General features: G+C 42.7%; 1 protein-coding gene across 4 annotated transcripts in view; it reads left to right on the forward strand.

Annotated features, from left to right (window-relative positions):
- The window catches only part of LOC143291924 (neuronal acetylcholine receptor subunit alpha-5-like), a 212,950-nt gene that overhangs the window by 66,101 nt on the left and 123,977 nt on the right, over positions 1-22,872 (forward strand). For all 4 annotated transcript variants that reach the window (XM_076602062.1, XM_076602063.1, XM_076602064.1 and 1 more), the window contains one exon: positions 12,770-12,863. In XM_076602062.1, coding sequence (XP_076458177.1) covers positions 12,776-12,863 — 88 coding nt within the window. In that variant the 5' untranslated portion in view covers positions 12,770-12,775. The remainder of the gene's footprint in view (positions 1-12,769; positions 12,864-22,872) is intronic.

The following is a 22,872-nucleotide window of genomic DNA, read 5'->3' on the forward strand; positions in this document are numbered from 1 at the left end:
GTTAGTTTGTCAGTTAAAAACAGGTTAGTTTGCAAGCTAGTTAGTCAATAGGCTAGTCCGTCAGTCAGACCGTTAATCAGTCAGACCATCAGTCAGTCAGACAGACAGACAGGGTGTGTGTGTTGGGTTCTCTGCCCCTGCATGGTCTTCCTAATTCGTCCGGGCTCCAGCTGATTTACCGCAGGATGAGAAGGAAATTGCATTGTAACTGGTACTGAAGAGCCTCTGCCTTTAAGCTTGATGAGGACTAACTGAACGACTGGCACAGACCACGGATGTATCGTGGCCTCAGCAACAGCTGCTGTTGATTATTGTGTTGCTTCTGTTACGAGGATAATCAGTTGATCGTTTAGTTGTAAACTGACCGTTAGGTTCATTTCAAGGCGTGTTTAACGGTTCCAGCTTCATTCACAGACTTCATTGTTCTCCGCCATGCCAGACAGAGCCAACTTGATTGTCTTCCACAGGAAATGCAGACGTGCGGTGGTATTTCCAGCAGCCTTCAGTAATGGTACGCGTCCAGGAAGTTGAAAGAGACTGCATCTGTCTGTTCGGCAACATCTGTTCACAATTATTGTCTTCTGCTTGTTTTTAAGAGAATGGTAGATCGAATTCGAATGAATGATTGCATGAATGAACGCCTGAAAAAAATCAATCAGTCCCTTTCATGCCTAAAACAGTGTACAGAAATTTCCCTCCGGGTTCGTCATAAGAGAAGGACAAAACGTTATAAATTGTGTTTTTTTTAAAGAGAGAGAGAGAGAAAAAAAAAAAAAGTAATTTCACAATAAGAATGAACTGCATTCAAAGCCAGCGTGGAAAGTCTCTCTATAGTGAATGAATGATACATAAAGAAAGGTAGGGAGGAAAGAACAGTGATGGAAAGCAATAACGAATGAAGGGAAGGAAGAAAAAAGAAAAAAAAAAGATTTGAGGAATCTTATAATGAGGGCAAGAATAGAATCACGAAAAGTTATTTCACACAGAACCCGGATTTCGCAATTCAGTGACGAAGTGAAATAGAAACAGACTGGTGCTGTGAGTGTGGCTGCATCAGCTGAAGCTGTCAGGTTAATTCACTCAGTACGGCCAGTCCTCTCTTCTCCTCTACACAGACCCCTCGGATGTCCAGTGGGTGTCTCAATGACCCAACCTTTAGCTTCCGTCGTCAGAACTGTGGTATTCTTTGTCCATATTCACGTCTTCAGTATGAGAGCCTTCCGCTTGCAATATTTTGATGATGGTAATTGGGGTGAAACGCTGTTAACGTCGTCTCTTTCGCCGTTCGTATGGAAAGAGTTAAAGCAGATCTTCTTTTCTGAATCGCTTGAGCAGCTCTGACCAGGAAAGCTGTCTGCATTGCGTCAGACCCTATGTATAGTACCGTTGGTCTAACGACCTGTTGACTGAAGCCGTAAGGTCATTTTGCTGGTGAGGGCGAATCCTGAAACTGACCCACCATCTTACTTCCTGTTTTTACATGGTATTGTTTTTCTCTGCTTGTTGTTACAGAATGCCAAAACAATACCTTCCACCCTTCCAAAACAACGAACAGAACAGAAAAAAAAATACTTTGAAAAATATTGTTCATCCCATCAGCCACAGCTAATGGACTTATTTTTTGTTCTTACAAACGTGTTGCAAACATACCTGACACTTCCTGTAACTTTATATTCTTGAAACCATTCTTTACACACACACACACACACACACACACACATATATATATATATATATATATATATATATATATTCTTTTTCGGGTAGTGATTAGGGTAGTAGGTGAACAGATATCAGAGAGAGGTAAGTAGGAATAATGGAAGATACGAGTGAAGACGGAAATGGCAAGACTGCCTGCAAGCGAGAATGAAATCGACAATGCGCTGTACGTGAGAGAAACGAAGACAGCTGCGGGGGATGTGTTCACGGAGAGAGAGAGAGAGAGAGAGAGAGAGAGAGAGCAGGGAGAGGCAGAGAGAGGTACAGAGAGACAGAAAGGGGGAGACACAGAGAGGCAGAGAGAGAGAGAGAGAGAGAGAGAGGGAGAGAGAGAACCTCAGCCGACAGTAGTCGACACCCATGTCGTTAAGAAACCTCTTTTTCTTCTTGCTTAAACATTAAAAGTGCAAAATGCCGCTAGCTAAAAAAGGAAAAAAGAAAAAAACCCAAAAAAACACAACAAACCCTCTTTAAAGATTGCAGATCCTATCAGTGCCGTGCCAGTCAAAACAAGGGCAAAACAACATTAACAACATTAACAACACAAAAAGAACAGCAGCTACAACAGCAGCTGAAACAACAACAACAACAACAACAGCAGCAACAACAGTAACAACAGCAACAAATATTAGGAGCATAACTCATACTTTGGCTGTTGCCTTTATCCCAGGCACGGGTGTTTTAATCATTAACAATGAATACCAGTATTTGTCCGTGGGACCGGGCGTAGGTGTGTGTGTGTGTGGTGTGAGCTGGAGGTAAACGTGGGAATCGATATGGGATGATTGCTTAAGAGTGAGAAGGAGACTGCGTGAGAAAATGTAGAGAATGTTTTAATAGCGAGAGAGAGAGAGAGAGAGAGAGAGAGAGAGAGAGAGATATGGGGGAAACGAATCTCAGCTGGCATCGGTCGACATCCTTGTTATCAAGGAAACTTCATGTCTCTTCAATATATGCTGTCACGCACACACACACACACACACACACACACACACACACACACACACACACACACGTATATATCTATCTATCCATCTATATATATATCAGTGTATGTGCTTTGAAGGGAACAAGAATGAATCAGAGGATAAGCGAACGAACGAGCGAAAAAGGAAGGAACGAAGTGACCTGTTTTTTGTTTGTTTGTTTTTTTGTTTTTTTAAGAAACCAATGGAAGGGGCAATGTGGTATCGCGTTGTGGCCACGTGCTTCCAATGGGGTGACCAACTCCAGTTTCACACCTCCAAATCTGTTGCCACAAAAATACAACTGCAGTAATGTCACTGTCAACGCTGGAAGTAATATGGACTGATCTCTGGTTTATCTATTAATGTATTTTTTTGCATTTATTTTATTTATCTATTCCACTTATGTATGCGTTAACTTATTCGCTTCAAAGAAGAAAACAATTGAACTAATGAATGAATAAATGAATGGGCGAAGAATAAACAAATGAATGACTGAACGAATGAAAAAGCTGAAAAAAACTATACCCCCCTTGCCCCGCCCCAAAATACAAACAACAACAACAACAAGAAAAAACACAACTGAATGAATGAAATAGCAGTGATGTGAAATGAAGAAATTTGATACCAAGAACACAGCTTGCAGAGGTCTGGAACTGAACTATTGATCTTGGTTTCACTTTATGGGTGACGAACGAAAGAAAGATAGGGAAAAGCACGGTGTCTACAGCAGCTATCATTGTCAGATTAAAATAGATCTCCGTTACTTGATCATGGTGTCATGGTGCCCTCAAAGAAAAAAAAAAGGCAAACCAGTGTTCGTTCAAGTTTCTGTCTATTCTCTGACTTCCGTGTTCTCAGAAAGTTTCCCCGCGAGGAACTGAGGTGCAAAACGTTTCTGGCTGGAATAAAATCCCTCGTTAAAAGATTGCTGATCCCGTTATTCCTGGCAAATCGTAACATAATAGCCTGTCCTTTCGTCTTGACACGAGTGTTCCAGCTATCAAAAGCCAGGAGGATGGAGGAGGACGGTGTGGGTGGAAAGGACGGAGTAGTGCAAAGGGGAGATAACAGTAGGAATAGAATGGAGATGGGCTGACTGATTGGTTAAAGAGAAGAAAATCGGCAACGTGCTCTGCGTTGGGGAAACAATGGCTGATGTGGCGTTAGTCTTCAGAGAGAGAGAGAGAGAGAGGAGGAGGAGGAGGAGAATCCCTTCTGTCACCTATCACCTATCGTCTCGTTAAGACTTTGTGTCTGTTATCGCAGATTTTTACTTTAAACGTAAAAAAAAAAATCTTATTACCTTAAAATGTGTTTATGGATTTCTATCCCCAGTTGAACTACAACAAAATAATAACGACGAAAAAGAACGAAGAAAGCAAGGAAGGTATGAAATCAAAGATAACTGTAACGGAAACAGTAGTGAAATTTCATACTGTGCATGAACACAGCTCTGCAACCGATCCGACGTTTCTGACATTTACCTCCAAGTTTGGCAGTTTACGGGAAATGAACAGGGGCCAATTGTTGGATCAAAACAGATCCCTCTTTCAGATGTTTAAAGTGTCAAGACGCTGTGACAGATAAGGCAGCCAAGTGTTTTCCTCAAAACCGCCACCCTCTCCCCCTTCTCGCCAAATCTCTCCCCTCCCCTGTCCTCTGAATTCAATAGCTTTCCCCGCAGCTGGAGGGACAAACTACTTCAGGCATAACAAATATCTACAACAAAGCAAAACAACAAAAACATCTTCTGAAGATATCGCTTGTCTCATTAAGCATGATGAATATTAGCATGTAGATTTTTTTGTCTGTTTTGTGAATGCAGCTGTAATAGCTATGAAAAGAGTATGACGGAAGGTAACTATGAGAGTGCGTAAGTGTGCGTGTGTGTGTGCCTCCAGTGCGCCCATTCACTATCACATTTACACTTATATTTCTTTAAAAGAAATCATTTTTATAGTTATTGACGTTGATTTTCATTGGAGTAAAAAGGTAATAGATTTAATATGCAACTTGTCAGAATATGTCTTGACATTTTTCAGGTACATTTTTACTGAAACAAAGGTACATCTGCAAACGTAGATATGATATTGTGGACAGCAGTTTTGTGATTGAGTATGAATGCCCACGCACACACACTCACACACACAGGCACACACACACACACACACACACACACACACACACACAAACACGCACACACACACACATACACACACACACACGCACACTAACATTCACACACACACACACACACACACACACACACACACGCACGCACGCACGCACGCACGCACGCACGCACGCACGCGATCTCGCAAGCACTCGAACACACACAGCACACACTCTCTCTGTGTCTCTTTTTTGTCTCCGTTCTCTCTCTCTCTCTCTCTCTCTCTCTCTCTCTCTCTCTCTCTCTCTCTCTCTCCCTCTCTCTCTCCACACACACACGACACAACGATGAGACCCCACTATCACACGTGTGTGCGATCTTCGTATCAACGCCGTCGGACAGACAGATTGCTCAGGGGAAAAAAGCCTTCCCAGAATAAACTGACTCACCCTTTGATGATATCACGCGAAAGGTTTCTCCAGGGATGGAAGCTTTCCAAATGCTGAAACGTTTCCACAGATGGACAGACGTGTTCCTTTGGAGGTGCGTATTATAAAAAAAAAAAGGACATGAGTTCCAAAAAAGGACAGGTGTTCTCACCCCAACTCCCGCCCCCCAATCCCCCGAAAATAAATGGACAGAGGTATTCCAAGAAACACGTGTTATAAAAACCAAAAAAAACCAGCACCCCAAAAAAACATTCTAACAAAGAAACAACAACAAAAGAACCCAACAGCAACAGAAGCGTTCCAGAGAACAGACGTGTTCCAAAGCATGTAAGAATTTCAGAAAAAAAAGGACAGGTGTTCCAAAAAGGGCGTAAGTATCCCCAAAAGGAATGTGATTCCAAAAAAGTCAGAAATATTCTAGAGAACAGAGTTGTTCCAAAGCACGTTTGGCATTCAAAAAAGGACCTGTGTTCCAAGGAAGAACAGGTGTATCTAAAAAGGGACAAAATAGTCCCAAAGACAGTACAGGGGTATTTCAAAGGACGTTGGTATACCAAAACGACAAGTATTCCAAACCACAGACAGAAGTGTTCCACAGAACAGAGGCGTTCTGAAGGTGTTCCCCAAAGCGACAGGTGTTCCAAAACGGAAGGAAGTTTATCGAACGATGGAAGTGTTCCACACTGTAAGAGATATGCCAAACGGTGGAGGCTTTCTGCGTGGAGAGATGTCACACTGAGACATGTAGATTCACGCAACAGAGAGGTAAACCTGAGGGAACATAGTGCAGTAAGTGCATCCGAAAGAGCATTAGTCTGATATCAAATCGTGCGTTCCCCACACCCAGGAGGAGGTGGGGGGGAGGGGGCTAGGGGTGTTTCAAGAGATACGGATCCACAGGAGTGTAGAAAGGGAGGTAATCAGAAAGCCGGGTGGTTGAGTTGGCATGACAGCGCAGTTGTGGTCTGTTCGGTGTATTTTATCAGCCTTCATTTCCGATGCTGTTTTAGCATGAGCTAAAAGTTACATTTTTGTTACATGGGCGGGTGAGAATGTTTGGGCATGTGTGTCATTTTTTCTCTTCTAATAGTAGACTGGGTTTGTGCGTGCGCGTGTTGTGTGTGTGTGTGTGTGTGTGTGTGTGTGTGTGTGTGTGTGTGTGTGTGTGTGTGTGTGTGTGTGAATGTGTGTGTGTATGTTGTGTGTGTGTATGTGTGTGTGTGTATGTTGTGTGTGTGTGTGTGTGTGTGTGTGTGTGTGTGTGTGTGTGTGTGTGTTTGAGTATGTGTGTGTGTGTGCGTGTGTGCGAGTGTGTACTTCTGTTGTGTGTGTATGTTGTGTGTGTGTGTGTGTGTGTGTGTGTGTGTGTGTGTGTGTGTGTGTGTGTGTGTAAGGGATTTAACCAGCGGACAAAAACAATGAAATACAAGGACCTACACCATTAAACAGATCTGTTTCACATCAAAATACACCCATAGAATACATGCATACATACATACATACATGCACACATGCTTAGATACAAACATACTTTGATACACACAAACATACAAGCATCCATCGAAAGACATTCTACAATTGCCTTCAGCAACAAAAACGTCAGCCTCCCCCCACCCCCACTCCCCCCTCTCACTAAAACCTGACCTGACCTCTACAGTCTCCCCCCGCCCTCCTTCCCCCCCCCCCCTCCACACACACCTCCCCCCTCCCCCGACAAGGACCTCTGCCCATTTCCAATCACTGCACTCAGGGACGGTGACCGGACCAGACTACGCACCTGCTTCTCTCCCTTGGGAAGGATCAACACTTCCGGCTCCCCAGCTTGTCGTCTGTTGGTGGTAATGCGACGGTTAGAGGAGTGACCAGCCCTTCTTTCTGCAGCTGATGTGCACACAGTTTGCATCTGTTGGTGGTAATGCGACGGTTAGAGGAGTGAGCGGCCCTTCTTTCTGCAGCTTATGTGCACACAGTTGGCACCAGAATGGTGGCAGCAGGCAGGTGATCGTTGTTTAATCATGGAGGAGGTGGAGGAGGAGGTTAAAAAAAAACGGCGTGGGTTGATCGTTTTCACAATTTCTACAAAATCGTCCTCGCGGTTGATGGAGTGTAAGAAAGCGTGTCAGCGCGAAAAGCGTTAATTAGATTGTAACTAGTGGAGTGATGGCCTAGAGGTAACGCGTCCGCCTAGGAAGCGAGAGAATCTGAGCGCGCTGGTTCGAATCACGGCTCAGCCGCCGATATTTTCTGCCCCTCCACTAGACCTTGAGTGGTGGTCTGGACGCTAGTCATTCGGATGAGACGATAAACCGAGGTCCCGTGTGCAGCATGCACTTAGTGCACGTAAAAGAACCCACGACAACAAAAGGGTTGTTCCTGGCAAAATTCTGTAGATAAATCCACTTCGATAGGAAAAACAGCACGCAGGAAAAAATACAAAAAAATAGGTGTCGCTGTAGTGTAGCGACGCGCTCTCCCTGGGGAGAGCAGCCGGAATTTCATACAGAGAAATCTGTTGTGACAAAAAGAGAAATACAATACAATGGAATACAATACAAGTACACGTGCACTCTTGGGTTTGTGGAGGATTGCTCTGTCTCTTGGGATTTCCCTTTTACAATAACCATTCTTCTGGATAAGTTAGAACAACGGTTGAATGTCAACGACAGCGTTCTTTGATATGCGCCGGTCAGTTCTAATTTCTGGATTCAGGGATTGATAACTTACGTGTGGTTTCTGTCGAATGAATTGGCACATGACGATGTGTCTTCTGAGTCGTATCGATTTGTGTCTAAGTCTGGCTTTAAGAAAACACACGTTTTTTCCTCATGTTAATATTCAAGGTTTAAGACTTAATAACTTCTGAGAATCTAACATTTTTCAATGGAGCCCTTGTTAGTAGCCCAGCATCGTGTTCTTCACATAGTGGACATAAACAGACTGCAGTTAATAAATGTCTAAAAGGGCTTGAGGTAGATGGAGAGAGAGAAAGAGAGAGAGAGAGAGAGAGAGAGAGAGAGAGAGAGAGAGAGAGAGAGAGGTGAATCTGAATTTTTTTTCCTATTACAGTCATTTTTTGAAATACAATAAATGTTGATAAAATGTAATTGTTGATGAAAACGTTTCTGTTAGTATTTGGCTTTATAAACGAAGTGCTAAATACGCGTGGTTTTTCTTTTTCTCGTTGTACTTTGAACAACTTGACAGGGAGACCTGGGCAACCTGTTTTATCGAAAGTGTGCGGGTGTGTCTGCTGATAAGAGGCACTGGATATGTTTTATTCTTTTGTTCTGTTTGTCACGATTCGCGAGTCCGCGTTTTATGCTTATTTGTTTAATAAATTTTCGATTTGAATTTTTTTAGTACATGTATGCATGTGACAACAGCAACAGCAGCAACATCAAAACCCACAAGAAAAAAACACCACACCACTGTCAGTAAAAGTCCTCACAAAACAAGCGGAATACGGACTGCCAGTAGGCTTACATGCAACAATAAGGGGCTGTTGAGAACATGGAGACGCTGAGAGCTTTTCAATGTTTAGTTGCGTTCATCATAAACGTGCCTGATTTACTTCACGAGAGGTTGCTGCCTGCTTCTCAATCGGTTTTATTTGATTTATCGGTCACTGATTTATGCATCACGGAACGGTTGCTGATTATTTGATTTACCCCAGTGACTGATTTATGCATGAGAAAAGCCAGGGTATATCTTAAAGCAATGCCCGCGCGCGCGCGATATACACCGCTAACACGACCCCATGAACTTAATAGCTCACAGCACTGCCAAAGAAAATTGATGCAAGGAGGAGGGAGACCACACAGACCTGCCTCCGGGTCTAGTGTCTGCGGAATGCAAGATGTGTAAATATCTGCTAATGGAGTACAATTAGTTCAACACCTTGCGCTGCTGGCTAGCACTGCCCTATTGATCGTAGCCACTCTGCCTCCGGTCACATCCAGTTTGCTGGCCTGTCATCAGATCACTGATTCTCTTTCCCCCAAGTCTTGGACGAGTTCTTTCTGAGGAATTTCCAATGAATTCTTCTTCTTCGTCGTCGTCGACGTATTTGCCACTTGGATAAAGCAGCCAAGCACTTCGAAAAAGGAATTTGCTACCTTTTGTTCAAATCTGCCACTGCTTTTTCGTGTGTCTTGTTAGCGAGGACGACGACAAATAGCAGAGATCGACGTTTAAGCCCTGCTGTGATGCTTACTGTCTTGTGGATGGTTTGTAAATCTCGCTCATGTGAGAGATAATGATAGTAATTATCATAATTATAGTAATATTGATAATGATACCACAACAACAACTTCTTCTACTACTGCTAACAATAGCATTAACAGCAACAACAATAATCTTAATGACAACAGCAATAATGATAATAATAAATGCGTTATATAGCGCTAAATTTTGTGAGGAAACAAGCCAAAGAGCTCGCACAAACAACTTCTTTTTTTTAACGCATGCGTAGCTTTGAAACAAAGGGATGTAAGACAACTTTGAAAACAGATCCGTGTAGACAGAAGGCCAGAGAAAGTGCGGACGGAAAAAGGAAAGAAACAAAACAAAACTTGATGATGTCTCTTATTATTTTGTTCACCAGACTACAGTACTAAAATACCCAAATGCATTTTAATAGAGTAAAATGACACCAACCAAACAACCAACCAACCAATCGACCAAGCAAAAAGAATCAAAGCAAACAAACAAACAAAACATCCCAAAGACACTATCACATAGTGTAGAACAAAAGGCGATTTGTTTTGGCTCATGACATCAGAGCTCGTCAGTTCTGGAATGAATATTGTTTTCCTTTCTGCTCCATTTTCCCGCCAACAACCTTCTGAATAAAGGGATGGATAAAGAAACGAACGAGAGTAATAAAATCAATAAACAAAAATTGCAGTTGATAAATGATTGAATGAATGAATAAATACATTGAAACAAACAAATGAACTAACTGACAGTTAGACATGAAGGAAAGTAAGAGCAGAAAATTGATTCATTAATGAATCGGTTAAAGAGATATTCATGTCAAGACATCTAGATTAAAGATAGATAAATAGATAAACAAATAAATGAATAGATGAGTAAATAAGTAAATAAATACATAAGATATATGGACGAATGGATGGATTAATTTGTGAACGATTTTAAACAAACAAATAAATGGACTGGCAACTGGATATTAGAGGTAAACAAGGGCAGGAAATGAAACACTGACAATGTTGAAAAGAAGAAAGAAAAGGAGCTCGAAGCCAAATACCGCGAAAATATGGAAACACAAGAAAGACGGATTAATCAGTTAATTATGACATTAATGAATTGACCGATTGAGATAAACCGTTACACGAAAAAATATGAACATTTATAAACAAAGAAGTAACGGGATAGATACATTTAGATAGATGATTTAATATGAAAAATATATCATCAAAAATACTTATATTGATGAATCAATAAACAAATTAACAACAACAACAACAACAACAACACACACACACACACACACACACACACACACACACACACACACACACACACACACACATTGGTAAATAAAGATACATGGATAAATCAATGAATAGAAAAGATAATAAGTAATGAATAAAGAAATGAAGAAAGAAAGAAAGAATAAAAATAAAACACACGAACAAAGAAAGAAAGAAAGAAACAAAAGCCTTTTGTCGACAGGAATACTTGCAGAAATTAAAGCACGATGGCCAACGAACAAAGAAAAAAAAGACAGTGATGATCTTCCCACGAGAGATTCCGCGAGTGTGTGTGTGTGTGTGTGTGTGTGTGTGTGTGTGTGTGTGTGTGTGTGTGTGTGTGTGTGTGTGTGTGTGTGTGTGTGTGTGTGTGTGTGTGTGTGTGTGTGTGTGTGTGTGTGTGTGTGTGTGTGCAGCGCAGTGGGACCACATCCATTTTAGCCATGTTGTTTATTATCGCCAAGCGGACCATGACTCGTCTCACAGGATTTACAGCCAGTTGATGATGCGGAAAGCGAAGTATAGAAAAAAGCAAACGGCAATATATCTTGTGTCGAGCGTTCACCGGGGAAAGATATTTAAATATTTTGTGTGTGATCAGAGGAAATTTATTGATCTCTCTTTCTGACTCTTGAGGTGCGTATACATGTGTCTACGCGCAAATACTAGAAAAAGAAAGAAAGAAAGAAAGAAAAAATGAAAGAAAGAAAACAAAACAAAACAAACAAACAAACAAAAAAAAAAAAACACCACAAAACAAACCGTAAAAGAACCCATGGCGACAAAAGAGTTGTTTCTGTCGACAGTCTATAGAAAAGGAGAAAAAAAAAGCCATTTGTAAAAACAGAGCCGCAGTTCTATAAAAAAAAACAAAAAACAAAAAAACAAAAACAAATGTGTAAATGCAGACAGAAAAAGGTTACGCTTGACAAAGGCGACGCGATCTCTCCGGGGACGGGAGCCCGAATTGCACGAAGAGATACATATGGCGTGGACCGCAACGCAACTCAACACAGCAGAACGGATCACAACGGGACACAACGCAACACAACACAACACAACGAACAACACAACACAGCAGAACGGATCACAACGGGACACAACGCAACACAACACAACACAACGAACAACACAACACAGCAGAACGGATCACAACGGGACACAACACAACACAACACAACACAACGAACAACACAACACAGCAGAACGGATCACAACGGGACACAACACAACACAACACAACACAACACAACGAGCAACACAACACAGCAGAACGGATCACAACGGGACACAACACAACACAACGAACAACACAACACAGCAGAACGGATCACAACGGGACACAACACAACACAACACAACGAACAACACAACACAGCAGAACGGATCACAACGGGACACAACACAACACAACACAGCAGAACGGATCACAACGGGACACAACACAACACAGCAGAACGGATCACAACTGGACACAACACAACACAACACAACACAACACAACGAACAACACAACACAGCAGAACGGATCACAACGGGACACAACACAACACAACACAACACAACACAACACAACACAACACAGCAGAACGGATCACAACGGGACACAACACAACACAACGAACAACACAACACAGCAGAGCGCGACGCAACACAGTGCAACACAGCACCACGCAATGCAGCGAACGCAACGTAATGCAACGTGTAACAACACAACACAACACAACACAACACAACGCAAGGCATCGCAACAAAAAGCAACGCAAGGCAGCTGTCGGATCTACCGAGGTAGGCAGGGAAAGCGGCAGCCTGTGTTGTGCAAATGATTTCGTGTAACTTGTAAAGCGCTTAGAGCTTGGTCCCAACCACCCAACCACCTAACGAAACAATCAATCGATCGATCAATCAGTCAACTAATCCCGCATCGCAACATAATATAATTGAGTTGTCAGTCGTTCCTTCAGATGTGTGTTGAATGAACTGAAATGTAATAATCATCTATTTTTCTTTTTTGTTTGTGGAAATCAGGGCAAGATGGCGGAGACAGCGTTGATGACAACACTGCTGGTACATGGAACGCTCGTGCTGCTCGGAACCTCGCTTTGTACTGCTTACAAGAAACGTAAGTTTTTTTTAAATCATTATTTTTTCTTGAACGATAGGAAAAAGTCGTTTCAATTTTCTTCTTCCTTTCGTACTTGATCTTGTTAGTGTTATCTTTGTTGACGTAAGCTGAAAATAGTGATGGTCGTTGTTTTTGTTGTTGTTGATGTTGGTGTTTTTGAAGATATAATTATTATATGTTGCTGGTAGAGATAATTGTTATTGTTTTTGTTGAAGTAGTATGATAATGGGTATGGTAGTGATGGTTGTTGTTTTTGTTGAAGTAGTATGATATTGGGTATGGTAGTGATGGTTGTTGTTCTGTTGAAGTAGTATGATAATGGGTATGGTAGTGATGGTTGTTGTTCTGTTGAAGTGGTATGATAATGGGTATGGTAGTGATGGTTGTTGTTTTGTTGAAGTAGTATGATAATGGGTATGGTAGTGATGGTTGTTGTTCTGTTGAAGTAGTATGATAATGGGTATGGTAGTGATGGTTGTTGTTCTGTTGAAGTAGTATCATAATGGGTTTGGTAATGATGGTTGTTGTTCTGTTGAAGTAGTATGATAATGGGTATGGTAGTGATGGTTGTTGTTTTTGTTGAAGTAGTATGATAATGGGTGTGGTAGTAATAGTTGTTGTTCTGTTGAAGTAGTATGATAATGGGTATGGTAGTGCTGGTTGTTGTTCTGTTGAAGTAGTATGATAATGGGTATGGTAGTGATGGTTGTTGTTCTGTTGAGGTAGTTTGATAATGGGTATGGTAGTGATGGTTGTTGTTCTGTTGAAGTAGTATGATAATGGGTATGGTAGTGATGGTTGTTGTTCTGTTGAGGTAGTTTGATAATGGGTATGGTAGTGATGGTTGTTGTTCTGTTGAGTAGTTTGATAATGGGTATGGTAGTGATGGTTGTTGTTCTGTTGGTGTTTTGTTGCCGCAGTTGTTCACGTCAATGATGCTGACGATAGTAACACGATAACGACGTTTGCTATGTTGTTGTTATTTTTGTTGTTTTTGTTGTTGTTGTTGTTGTTGTTGTTGTTGCTGCAGCTGCTGAAAACCGTCCTGAGTGTAAATAATTGAACAGATCATGTGTGGTTTTCCCGGATAACAAGTTAAACTCGGGTCTGCCAAAGGAATAGTTTGAGGGATGTCGTATCGTTCTGTGCTTCTCATTCCCAATTTCCCCTCTTTAAAAAACAATCAAAACAACAGCAACAACCACCCCCCACCCCCCCACACAAGATACTCTTCTGTCATTGTTAAGATAGTTTGGCAAAGACAAGGCGACCAGAGGAAAGAACTAAAGAACCCAAAAGGTAAACCGTTCCAATTTGTTCAGACAACGTGTAAATCTTGCTTCCCGACAGAGGACAGACAGCCTGGGATTTGCTCCACCATAAATTATATATTGCGTCTTGTTTCCATGTTCCCACCCCCTATTCAACGTTTATTTTTCTTTCCTGTCTTACTTCGTTTTCAACTTCATTTCATGACGTTCCCTCTCGCTCTTTTCAGAAAAGTTTACAAAGAATATTTGATGTATGTTGTAACTGAACAAACGTTGTGTAGAAAAAGAAATTGATCGCCTGATCCTCTGTCTCCTTCTCTTCACTTTGTATCTGTCTTTCTTTATGTGTCTTACGTATCTATGTATCTTTTTCTCTATGCATCTGTCTCTGTCTTTCTGCCTGTCTGTCTCTTTCTTCCATTCTGTCTCTGTTTTTCTGTCTGTCTGTCTCTTTCTCCCATTCTGTCCCTCACCTACCACCCTCATTCTGTGTCCGTACATGTCTGTCTGTCTGTCTCTCTCTCAGCCTTTCTCCTCAATTCCACCCCATCTACATTCAAATTTTCAGTTTGATGTTTAATTCCATATTGTTTGAAGGATGAGTGTGAACTTCGTTTTCTTTTTATATATTTACACTTTGTGTTTTGGTCCCCCATGGGCCAGGCATGTAAAAGAAAACAAAACTGCACAAGCTTAACACTCGCGAAGAAATATTGTTGTCTTGTCTTGACTTCTCTTGTCTTGTCTAAACCTCTACACTTTCCACCTTTCTCTCGTTTGAAACAATGAAAGTTTTTTCTTTCGTTCGTTTGTTTTTTCATCCTTCCTTCCTTTCTATCGTTCTTTCTTTCTTCCGTCATTTTTTCTGTCTTCTTCTTGTCGTTCGTTACATTGACACCCGGGTGTCATTTTTTTGGTCTTCAAATATATGATTTTGGAAGAGACACACATTTGTTGAGGCTTCGTTTTCTCTGAACGATCTGCATTGTTGTCAGAGCGATTTCGGAAGAAGAATGGCGGTGGCTGTTTATCTGATCCAGTTTTCCCCACTTGAAATATAGAAGACAGTTATATCGAAGAAACAAATCACAGAAAGAGGAAGTATTGAAATGACGTTTTCAATTGGTCTGTTGTTAAATGAGAAACATTTCCAACTGAAAACAACAACAACAACAACAACAACAACAAAACTGTCAGTTGTTCTTCAAAGCTATGTCGACTGCAAAGGCAAACACAAGACTGTGAAATCGACTTCCCAACTTTGCCTGTTGCAAACAAATGCCAAAATCAAATCTTTAGTAATTACTGGATCGTTTCAAAGTACAATACAATGATCTGGAAATAAGATGTGTTTCTTTGTCGAACGGACAGATAAAGGAAACTTGACCAAAATATGTCATCATAATTTGTTGTGGTCTTGGCACATTTTCTCCCCAACTCCATCACGGATGGGTAGAGAACAGATAGAAAACTTTATACCCGGGGTCGTACCCAGCAGTCTCAGACGTTCTTCGGCTTTTAAATCAGAGCACCACACCTTCTCCACTATCAATGGTCAGGGTATGAAGAAGCTTCGCTTGGTAATTAGTTCCGTTAAGCGGTACTGGCGGCTTTATGAATATAGTCATTTGGAGGTCTTTAATCTAGCAAACGATCCATCCCAAATCTTGCTTGAATTTCTTGTGACATAATCATTGATGAATAGTAAACTTTGCATAAACCTACAAACGTCTCCAGCACAGAGCTAGATTTGACTTGTATCAGTTAAAAGACAAAACAAAATCAAAACAAACAAATTAGCCTACAACGCCTTGGATGGCAAACTGACAGACAAGCAAATCGAATCCTGTACCCCTTCTCTCTCTCCCTACCTTTTCCCGACCCCCCACACCCACCCCCTCATTCTGCCCCTAGAAGAGGGGGCGTGCAAACAAAGTTATCTTCCTCGAGAGGGTTCTTGAATGTTTGCATCTAATCTCCCCAACATCTCAGCCGACGAGGAGAACATGTTGGAGATTAATGACTTCAAACCCACGCTACAACCCCCACCCCCCCTCCCCTCCCATGTGCAGCCTCCTCGCCTTTCAAAGGCTTGGAGAAGATGCGCTCGACATGCAGGCAACAAAAGCAGAGAGAAGATAGCTCAGTGCCTCTCGGCCGCTCGTCTCCAGAGCACACAATACGCTACAGTGACATGGGAGCGGGTCGCCTTCTGCTGAAACCATCTTGAGGGAGGGGGGAGAAATCGCCGTGATTACAGCAGGAGCTGCATTGACTTTCCTTGCTAGGGGGGGATCTGTTGATGGCTGCTCCTCTTCCAGAGAGGCTGTTGTGTGTGTCAACACAGTCCTTTGTTTTGGGACACGCGCACCAGCCCCTACCAATACTGGCATCGTGCGGGAAGATGGCGTCGTCCGTGCCTGGCCTCCCCTGATGCTGGGTTCCTGCCTGTGATGGTCTGCCCTTTGCGTGGTCTGCAGGGGTCAAAGGTGTCTCGTTTTTCTGCCATCTATCCTCGGAGCCTGGGTCCCTCTGCAGGAGTCAAAGGTGTCTCATTTTTCTGTCATCTGTCATCGGAGCCTGGGTTCCTTCAGTCTCTTTCCGTCCCTTTCAGTGTCGTCCTCTGTTTCTCTCTCTTCCTTCTCCACTTTTCTGACTCCCTCTCTCTCTCTGTGCCTCTGTTCCGGTCTGTCTGTCTGTCTGTCTGTTTCTCTCATTTTCTCATTCTCTCTCTCTCTCTCTCTTTCTCTCTCAGTTTTTTTCACTTGATATATAATTTTCCCTCGTTCTCAATCAAAGTTATCTTAAAAAGTTCATTTTGTTTTCTTTCCAACTGGGCAGAGTTTAGTTACTGCAATGGGCAGGATCCCACAGTCAGCCCTAAAATCAGCCGCACCTTGTTGTTTGTGGGCGCTAACCAGTCACATGTGTGATTGCTATGGTGTGCTTCCTCCAGCACTCGTAACTGGTTACCTGTTCAGTGTGTGGAAGCTCAAGCCTCGTTCAAACAGCTGTTCCCACTCTCGCCACATCGATTAAAAAACAACAACAACTGAATTAATGAAGTAAGGTAATGACTCCAATTTTGTGGACCTTCACAGAAGACGTTAGAACTTGCGAACGTGCCACACACGTTCTGAGCTTCAGTTATGAAAATATAGATTTGTGACCGGCTGGATGACATACACACAGACAAATCTTATCCTACAACCTTACCGCCCTTGAAAGACAGCAGTTGATATATATATATATATATATATATATATATATATATATAATACAACAAAAACACCACCACCACCACCACCACCATCAACAGCAAAAACAAATGACAAAAAGCAACAAACAACAGCAGCAGACTGCTGTCTGTCAGAGAGTCCAGTTATCAGACAGGACCTCAATGATCCAGGATGTTCACCCATCTTTGTTGCTTTTAGCCGGAAGTCAGAGATCAGATACATCTTTTTTCTTCCCTTTTTTTTGGAGGGATGGGGGTGGGGGGAGGGGAGGTGGGGGCTGGGGGAGGGGGCAATCTGATTATTGCTTCAGGCTGCTGGCTGTTGGAAATGTTAGCTGTCGCAGCGATCAGTCCTACATGTCCACATCTTTAGATTTTGAATAGGAAGTCTGATCTATCTATCTATCTATCTGTCTCTCTATCTATCTGTCTGTCTGTCTATCTATCTATCTATCTATCTATGTATCCATTTTCAATCCTGTTATCACTCCGTCGCTCGCCGGTCCGTTATCTCTGACCGTGGCTGGGGTTGGTTGTATAGTGACGTCACGTCTGTCTCTGGGGCACCAGGAGGAGGGTGGATGCTGGTGGGACTGGACCACATCAAAAGACTCCAGACCGAACCTTGTCAGCCTGCTGAATGAGGCACTATCGTGACAGGAACTTTAATCAGACGGTCCTGTGGCCATGGGAATTCCATCCAGGGCTTTATCTCTGTATTCTTGATTCTCCAGGGTGTTCGCTGTACTGTATCAGTCTGGGCTGTTGCGTTTCCATGGCTAGGTAGGTATCAGGGGTGGTGCTGATGATAAATACGCTAGGAATGTTGAGGAGGATAAGTCCTCATAATTTGTGAAAGAACCCAATTCGTTCAGAATGCAGACATTGCTCTTTTGCTCTTACTGTCTGTGTCATCAGTGTATGTATGTATGTCTAAAGTTATCGTACTTCATTCAAAACTACAATCGGTGTGTCTTGCTCGATATTTCGGTGGTTCTTTACCACCTTCCTCTGGAATATAGACTGATACGTCACTTAGCACACACACACACACACACACACACACACACACACACACACACACACACACACACACACACACACACACACACACACACACACACACACACACACACATTTGTATCTGTGTCTTTCTGTCTGTCTGTCTGTCTGTCTCCCCCTCATCTCCACTTAGCCCCAGCAGTACCCGTTAACGTTTCATCCTTCTGAGTCAACATTGTAAGCGTTCTTTAAAGTTTGACCATTTTTCTCTCTCCATGATCCTTTCATCAGAAGGTGTCTAAAGCAATCATGTACATACATATGTAGATGGATAAACAAACATTATTAAAAAATGATACCAACCAACCAGCCAACCGACCAACCACCCAACTAACCAATCACATGCTTTCTGTTTGTTGATGATGTTGGATGTCAGACAGGAAAGAAACCTAATCCATTGAAGACAGTGCCATTCTACGTTTTTCCAACAATTGGTCTTAGCTATCTCCTTTGTCTCCGATCTAGCAACCAGTTGTTTCCACCTCTCTGTGTTCCTCGTCTCCCTGAGCTGTGCATATGTGGAGTAGGTGGCAGAGTGGTTCAGACTCTCCTCTTCCAATACAGAGTACGTGAGGGTCTGGGTTTGAATCCCGCTCTCGCCCCTTTTCCCAAATTTGACTGGAAAATCGAACTAAGTGTCTAGTGATTCGGATGAGACAATGAACCGAGGTCCAGTGTTCAGCAAGCACTTGGCGAACTGAACCCATGGCAAAGTGTTGTTTTGTGGCAAAATTTTGTAGAAGTAATCCACTCAGATATGTACACAAATATATCATATGCATGTACTCAAGGCCTGACTGAGCGCGTTGGATTATTCTGCTAGTCAGGCATCTGCCTAGCAGATGTGGTGTACCGTATGTGGATTTGTCCGAACACAATGACGTCTTCTCGAGAAACAGAAACTGTACATCTGTCCGTTTTCCTTAGTCCGTTGCTCGATCTGTCTCCAACTTGTTCAGTCCCTCCAGCTCCTTGCAGAGAGACACCACACCTGGTCTTTGGGCAGCGCAGGGAAAGATCCTGGGGTGGGGTGCATGAGCTCCTTGCAGAGAGACACCACACCTGGTCTTTGGGCAGCGCAGGGAAAGATCCTGGGGTGGGGTGCATGAGCGTACTTATCAGCACTAAGTTTCCTTATAGTTTGTATTTGTATTATTCTTTTGTCACAACAGGTTTCTCTGTCAAATTCTGGCTGCTCTCCCCAGGGAGAGCGCGTCGCTACACTGACAGCGCCACCAATTTTTTTGTATTTTTTTCCTACCTGCAATTTTATTTGTTTTCCTATCCAAGTGTATTTTTCTTCAGAAATTTGCCAGGGACATCCCTTTCGTTGCCGTGGGTTCTTTTACGTGGGCTAAATGCATGCTGCACACGGGACCTCGGTTTATCGTCTCATCCGAATGACTAGCGTCCAGACCACCACTCAAGGTCTAGTGGAGGGGGAGAAATACTGGCGACTGCCGGTGTGATTCGAACCAGTGCGCTCAGATTCTCCCGCTTCCTTGGTGGACGCGTTACCTCTGGGCCAACACCCTACAAACTTGTTAACTCCACAACAAATCCCACAGTTACGAATATTGTTAACTGGAAGCAAACTGGGCGCTACAAAGATGGCCTCGTGCAACCGGTCTAGAGTGGACCCCATCAGGATGTTCCCAAACCATTGCTGCCCTACATCGCAGAGGACCTAGCGGGCAGTGAATCAGGATATTCCACACACATGAAGTTGTCAACGTAATGAGTCACTATCGTACCAGGAACTTTGATTTACATGTCGACAGTCTTGTGGCTGTGGGAACTGCGAAAACATGAAAAGCGTAAGGATTTTTGGCGTTCAGGGAACCAACTGCTGCATGCCAGGAGAGGAGTTTAGCCACCAGACAATGTTCATAAGATATGCCTTCCATCTGTGTGTGTGTGTGTGTGTGTGTGTGTGTGTGTGTGTGTGTGTGTGTGTGTGTGTGTGAGAGAGAGAGAGAGAGAGAGAGAGAGAGAGAGAGAGAGAGAGAGAGAGAGAGAGAGAGAGTATGTGTACGCGCGTCCTTTTTCTTTAAAACCGAAGTCTGATCTATGCACGAGCCCATATCCGCTTCTCTCGCCCATCACAAGGTCCATTATACAGCAACATCACGGCTGCCGCAAGAACAGTGGAGGGAGATGTATTGAACTGAACCACGTCAGGAATTTCCAGACCTAAAAGTTGTCAGCTAGTGAAGGAGTCGGTATCGTGACAAGAAGTATAATCAGACAGTCCTGTGGCCAGAGGAAGTCCATCCAGGGCCGGCCTATTTCTTCAGGGATTCCCCGCGGTGATCTGGTGCGCTGTATCTGTTCCCGTTGTTGCGTTTCCATTGGCTGGTATTAGGGAGGATGCTGAAGGTTGATATGCAACGAGCATCAGGGTTCACCCACCTCTGCTGCCAATAATGCGTGACACAAGGCTTTCTCTTATAAGTTATCCAGATTATTGGCAGTCTCCCTTTGTTATCCCTTGTAATTGTCACTCCCACTATCCTTCTGTCTCTTTATGTCTGTTCTCTCTCTTCTCTTTCTATCTCTGTCTATCTGCCTGTCTCTCTGTTTCCATACACATCAATACAATACTTTTCATGCAGAATGAAACTTTCAGATCATATTTGTCAGTTTGCATCTGCATACTCCCTATTATCGAAGCGTGTTTTAACACATAGAGCCAGACAGAGAAATTGATACAGAAAGAAAGAAAGAAAGATAGACAGACAGGGAGAAAGAAAGATAGACAGACAGAGAGAAAGAAAGATAGACAGACAGAGAGAAAGGAAACTCATGACTGCAGGATATCAGGAAGATTAGCTGTCAGACAGAAAGTCAGTCATGCATGATGGGTTCCCATCCCTGAAGCTTCCATTGGAGAAATATATGCCATACATCTATCACGTTCTTTTATTATATACATTTTATTCCAGTCTCTTTTCCACTCCAGCTGTCCGGCCCTCCGTCACGTGGGTTCGTTGTGCAGTGACGTCACGTCCGCCTCCAGGACCATGAAGGTGCCAGACCAAAACTTCTCATCCTGTGAAGGAGTCGTTACCGTGACAGGCACTTTCATTTTAAGTTCAGACAGTCTTGCACCCGTAGGGGAAAGTCGTGCCAGAACTTGGGGTGGTGATATATCCATTGGGATTTCCGGGGTATATTCGTTCATCAGTCTTCACAGCCGTGTTTCTACTGAGAATGATGCTGATGAAAGATGAATATGCAGTTCAGGGTCTTCTTCTACCTTGTGAATCAGAGTATGGGCATTGATTTTCGGGGAGTGTGGGCTTTATTACTATTTTTCTAATCCTCATTTCATTACCGATATTGTTATCACCTTTGTCTGCATGTTTGTTCGTGTCTGTGTTTCCGTCTTTGTCGGTCGTCCCCACTTTATTCATACACGGACAATAATTTGATTCATCCCAAATTACAGACCACTTTCTCAATATGCTCAAGTTTTCCGTTCACACTATCCCTTTACCAGAGAAGGCCTAAACATAAATAGTCAAACAGATAAGCAAGGAAGAAATAAGCGTAAATGAAAAAACAAACAAACAAAAAAACAACAACAACCCAACAACAACAACAGAAAAAAAAAGAATACATGAATAAAAGATGAAAAAGTAAACGACTGGCTGAAGATGAAATAAAACAGCAGAGTGTTGGCTGTCACCTGTCAGACAGAAGTCCACGGGTGTCTGTAGCATTCTGTTGACCACTTCTTTCTTTACTGGTGTCTGTAGCTTTCTGCTGACCACTTTTTTCTTTACTGGTGTCTGTAGCGTTCTATTGACCACTCCTTTCTTTACTGGTGTCTGTAGCTTTCTGTTGACCACTTCTTTCTTTACTGGTGTCTGTAGCTTTCTGTTGACCACTTCTTTCTTTACTGGTGTCTGTAGCTTTCTGTTGACCACTTCTTTCTTTACTGGTGTCTGTAGCTTTCTGTTGACTACTTCTTTCTTGACTGGTGTCTGTAGCTTTCTGTTGACCACTTCTTTCTTTACTGGTGTCTGTAGCGTTCTATTGACCACTTCTTTCTTTACTGGTGACTGTAGCTTTCTGTTGACCACTTCTTTCTTTACTGGTGCCTGTAGCTTTCTATTGACCACTTCTTTCTTGACTGCTGTCTGTAGCTTTCTGTTGACCACTTCTTTCTTTACTGGTGTCTGTAGCTTTCTGTTGACCACTTCTTTCTTTACTGGTGTCTGTAGCTTTCTGTTGACCACTTCTTTCTTCACTGGTGTCTGTAGCTTTCTGTTGACCACTTCTTTCTTCACTGGTGTCTGTAGCATTCTGTTTACTTCTTTCTTGACTGGTGTCTGTAGCTTTCTGTTGACCACTTCTTTCTTTACTGGTGTCTGTAGCTTTCTGTTGACTACTTCTTTCTTTACTTGTGTCTGTAGCTTTCTGTTGACCA

This window comes from Babylonia areolata, chromosome 18, assembly GCF_041734735.1.
Source record: "Babylonia areolata isolate BAREFJ2019XMU chromosome 18, ASM4173473v1, whole genome shotgun sequence".
NCBI classification, from domain to species: Eukaryota; Metazoa; Mollusca; class Gastropoda; order Neogastropoda; family Buccinidae; genus Babylonia; species Babylonia areolata.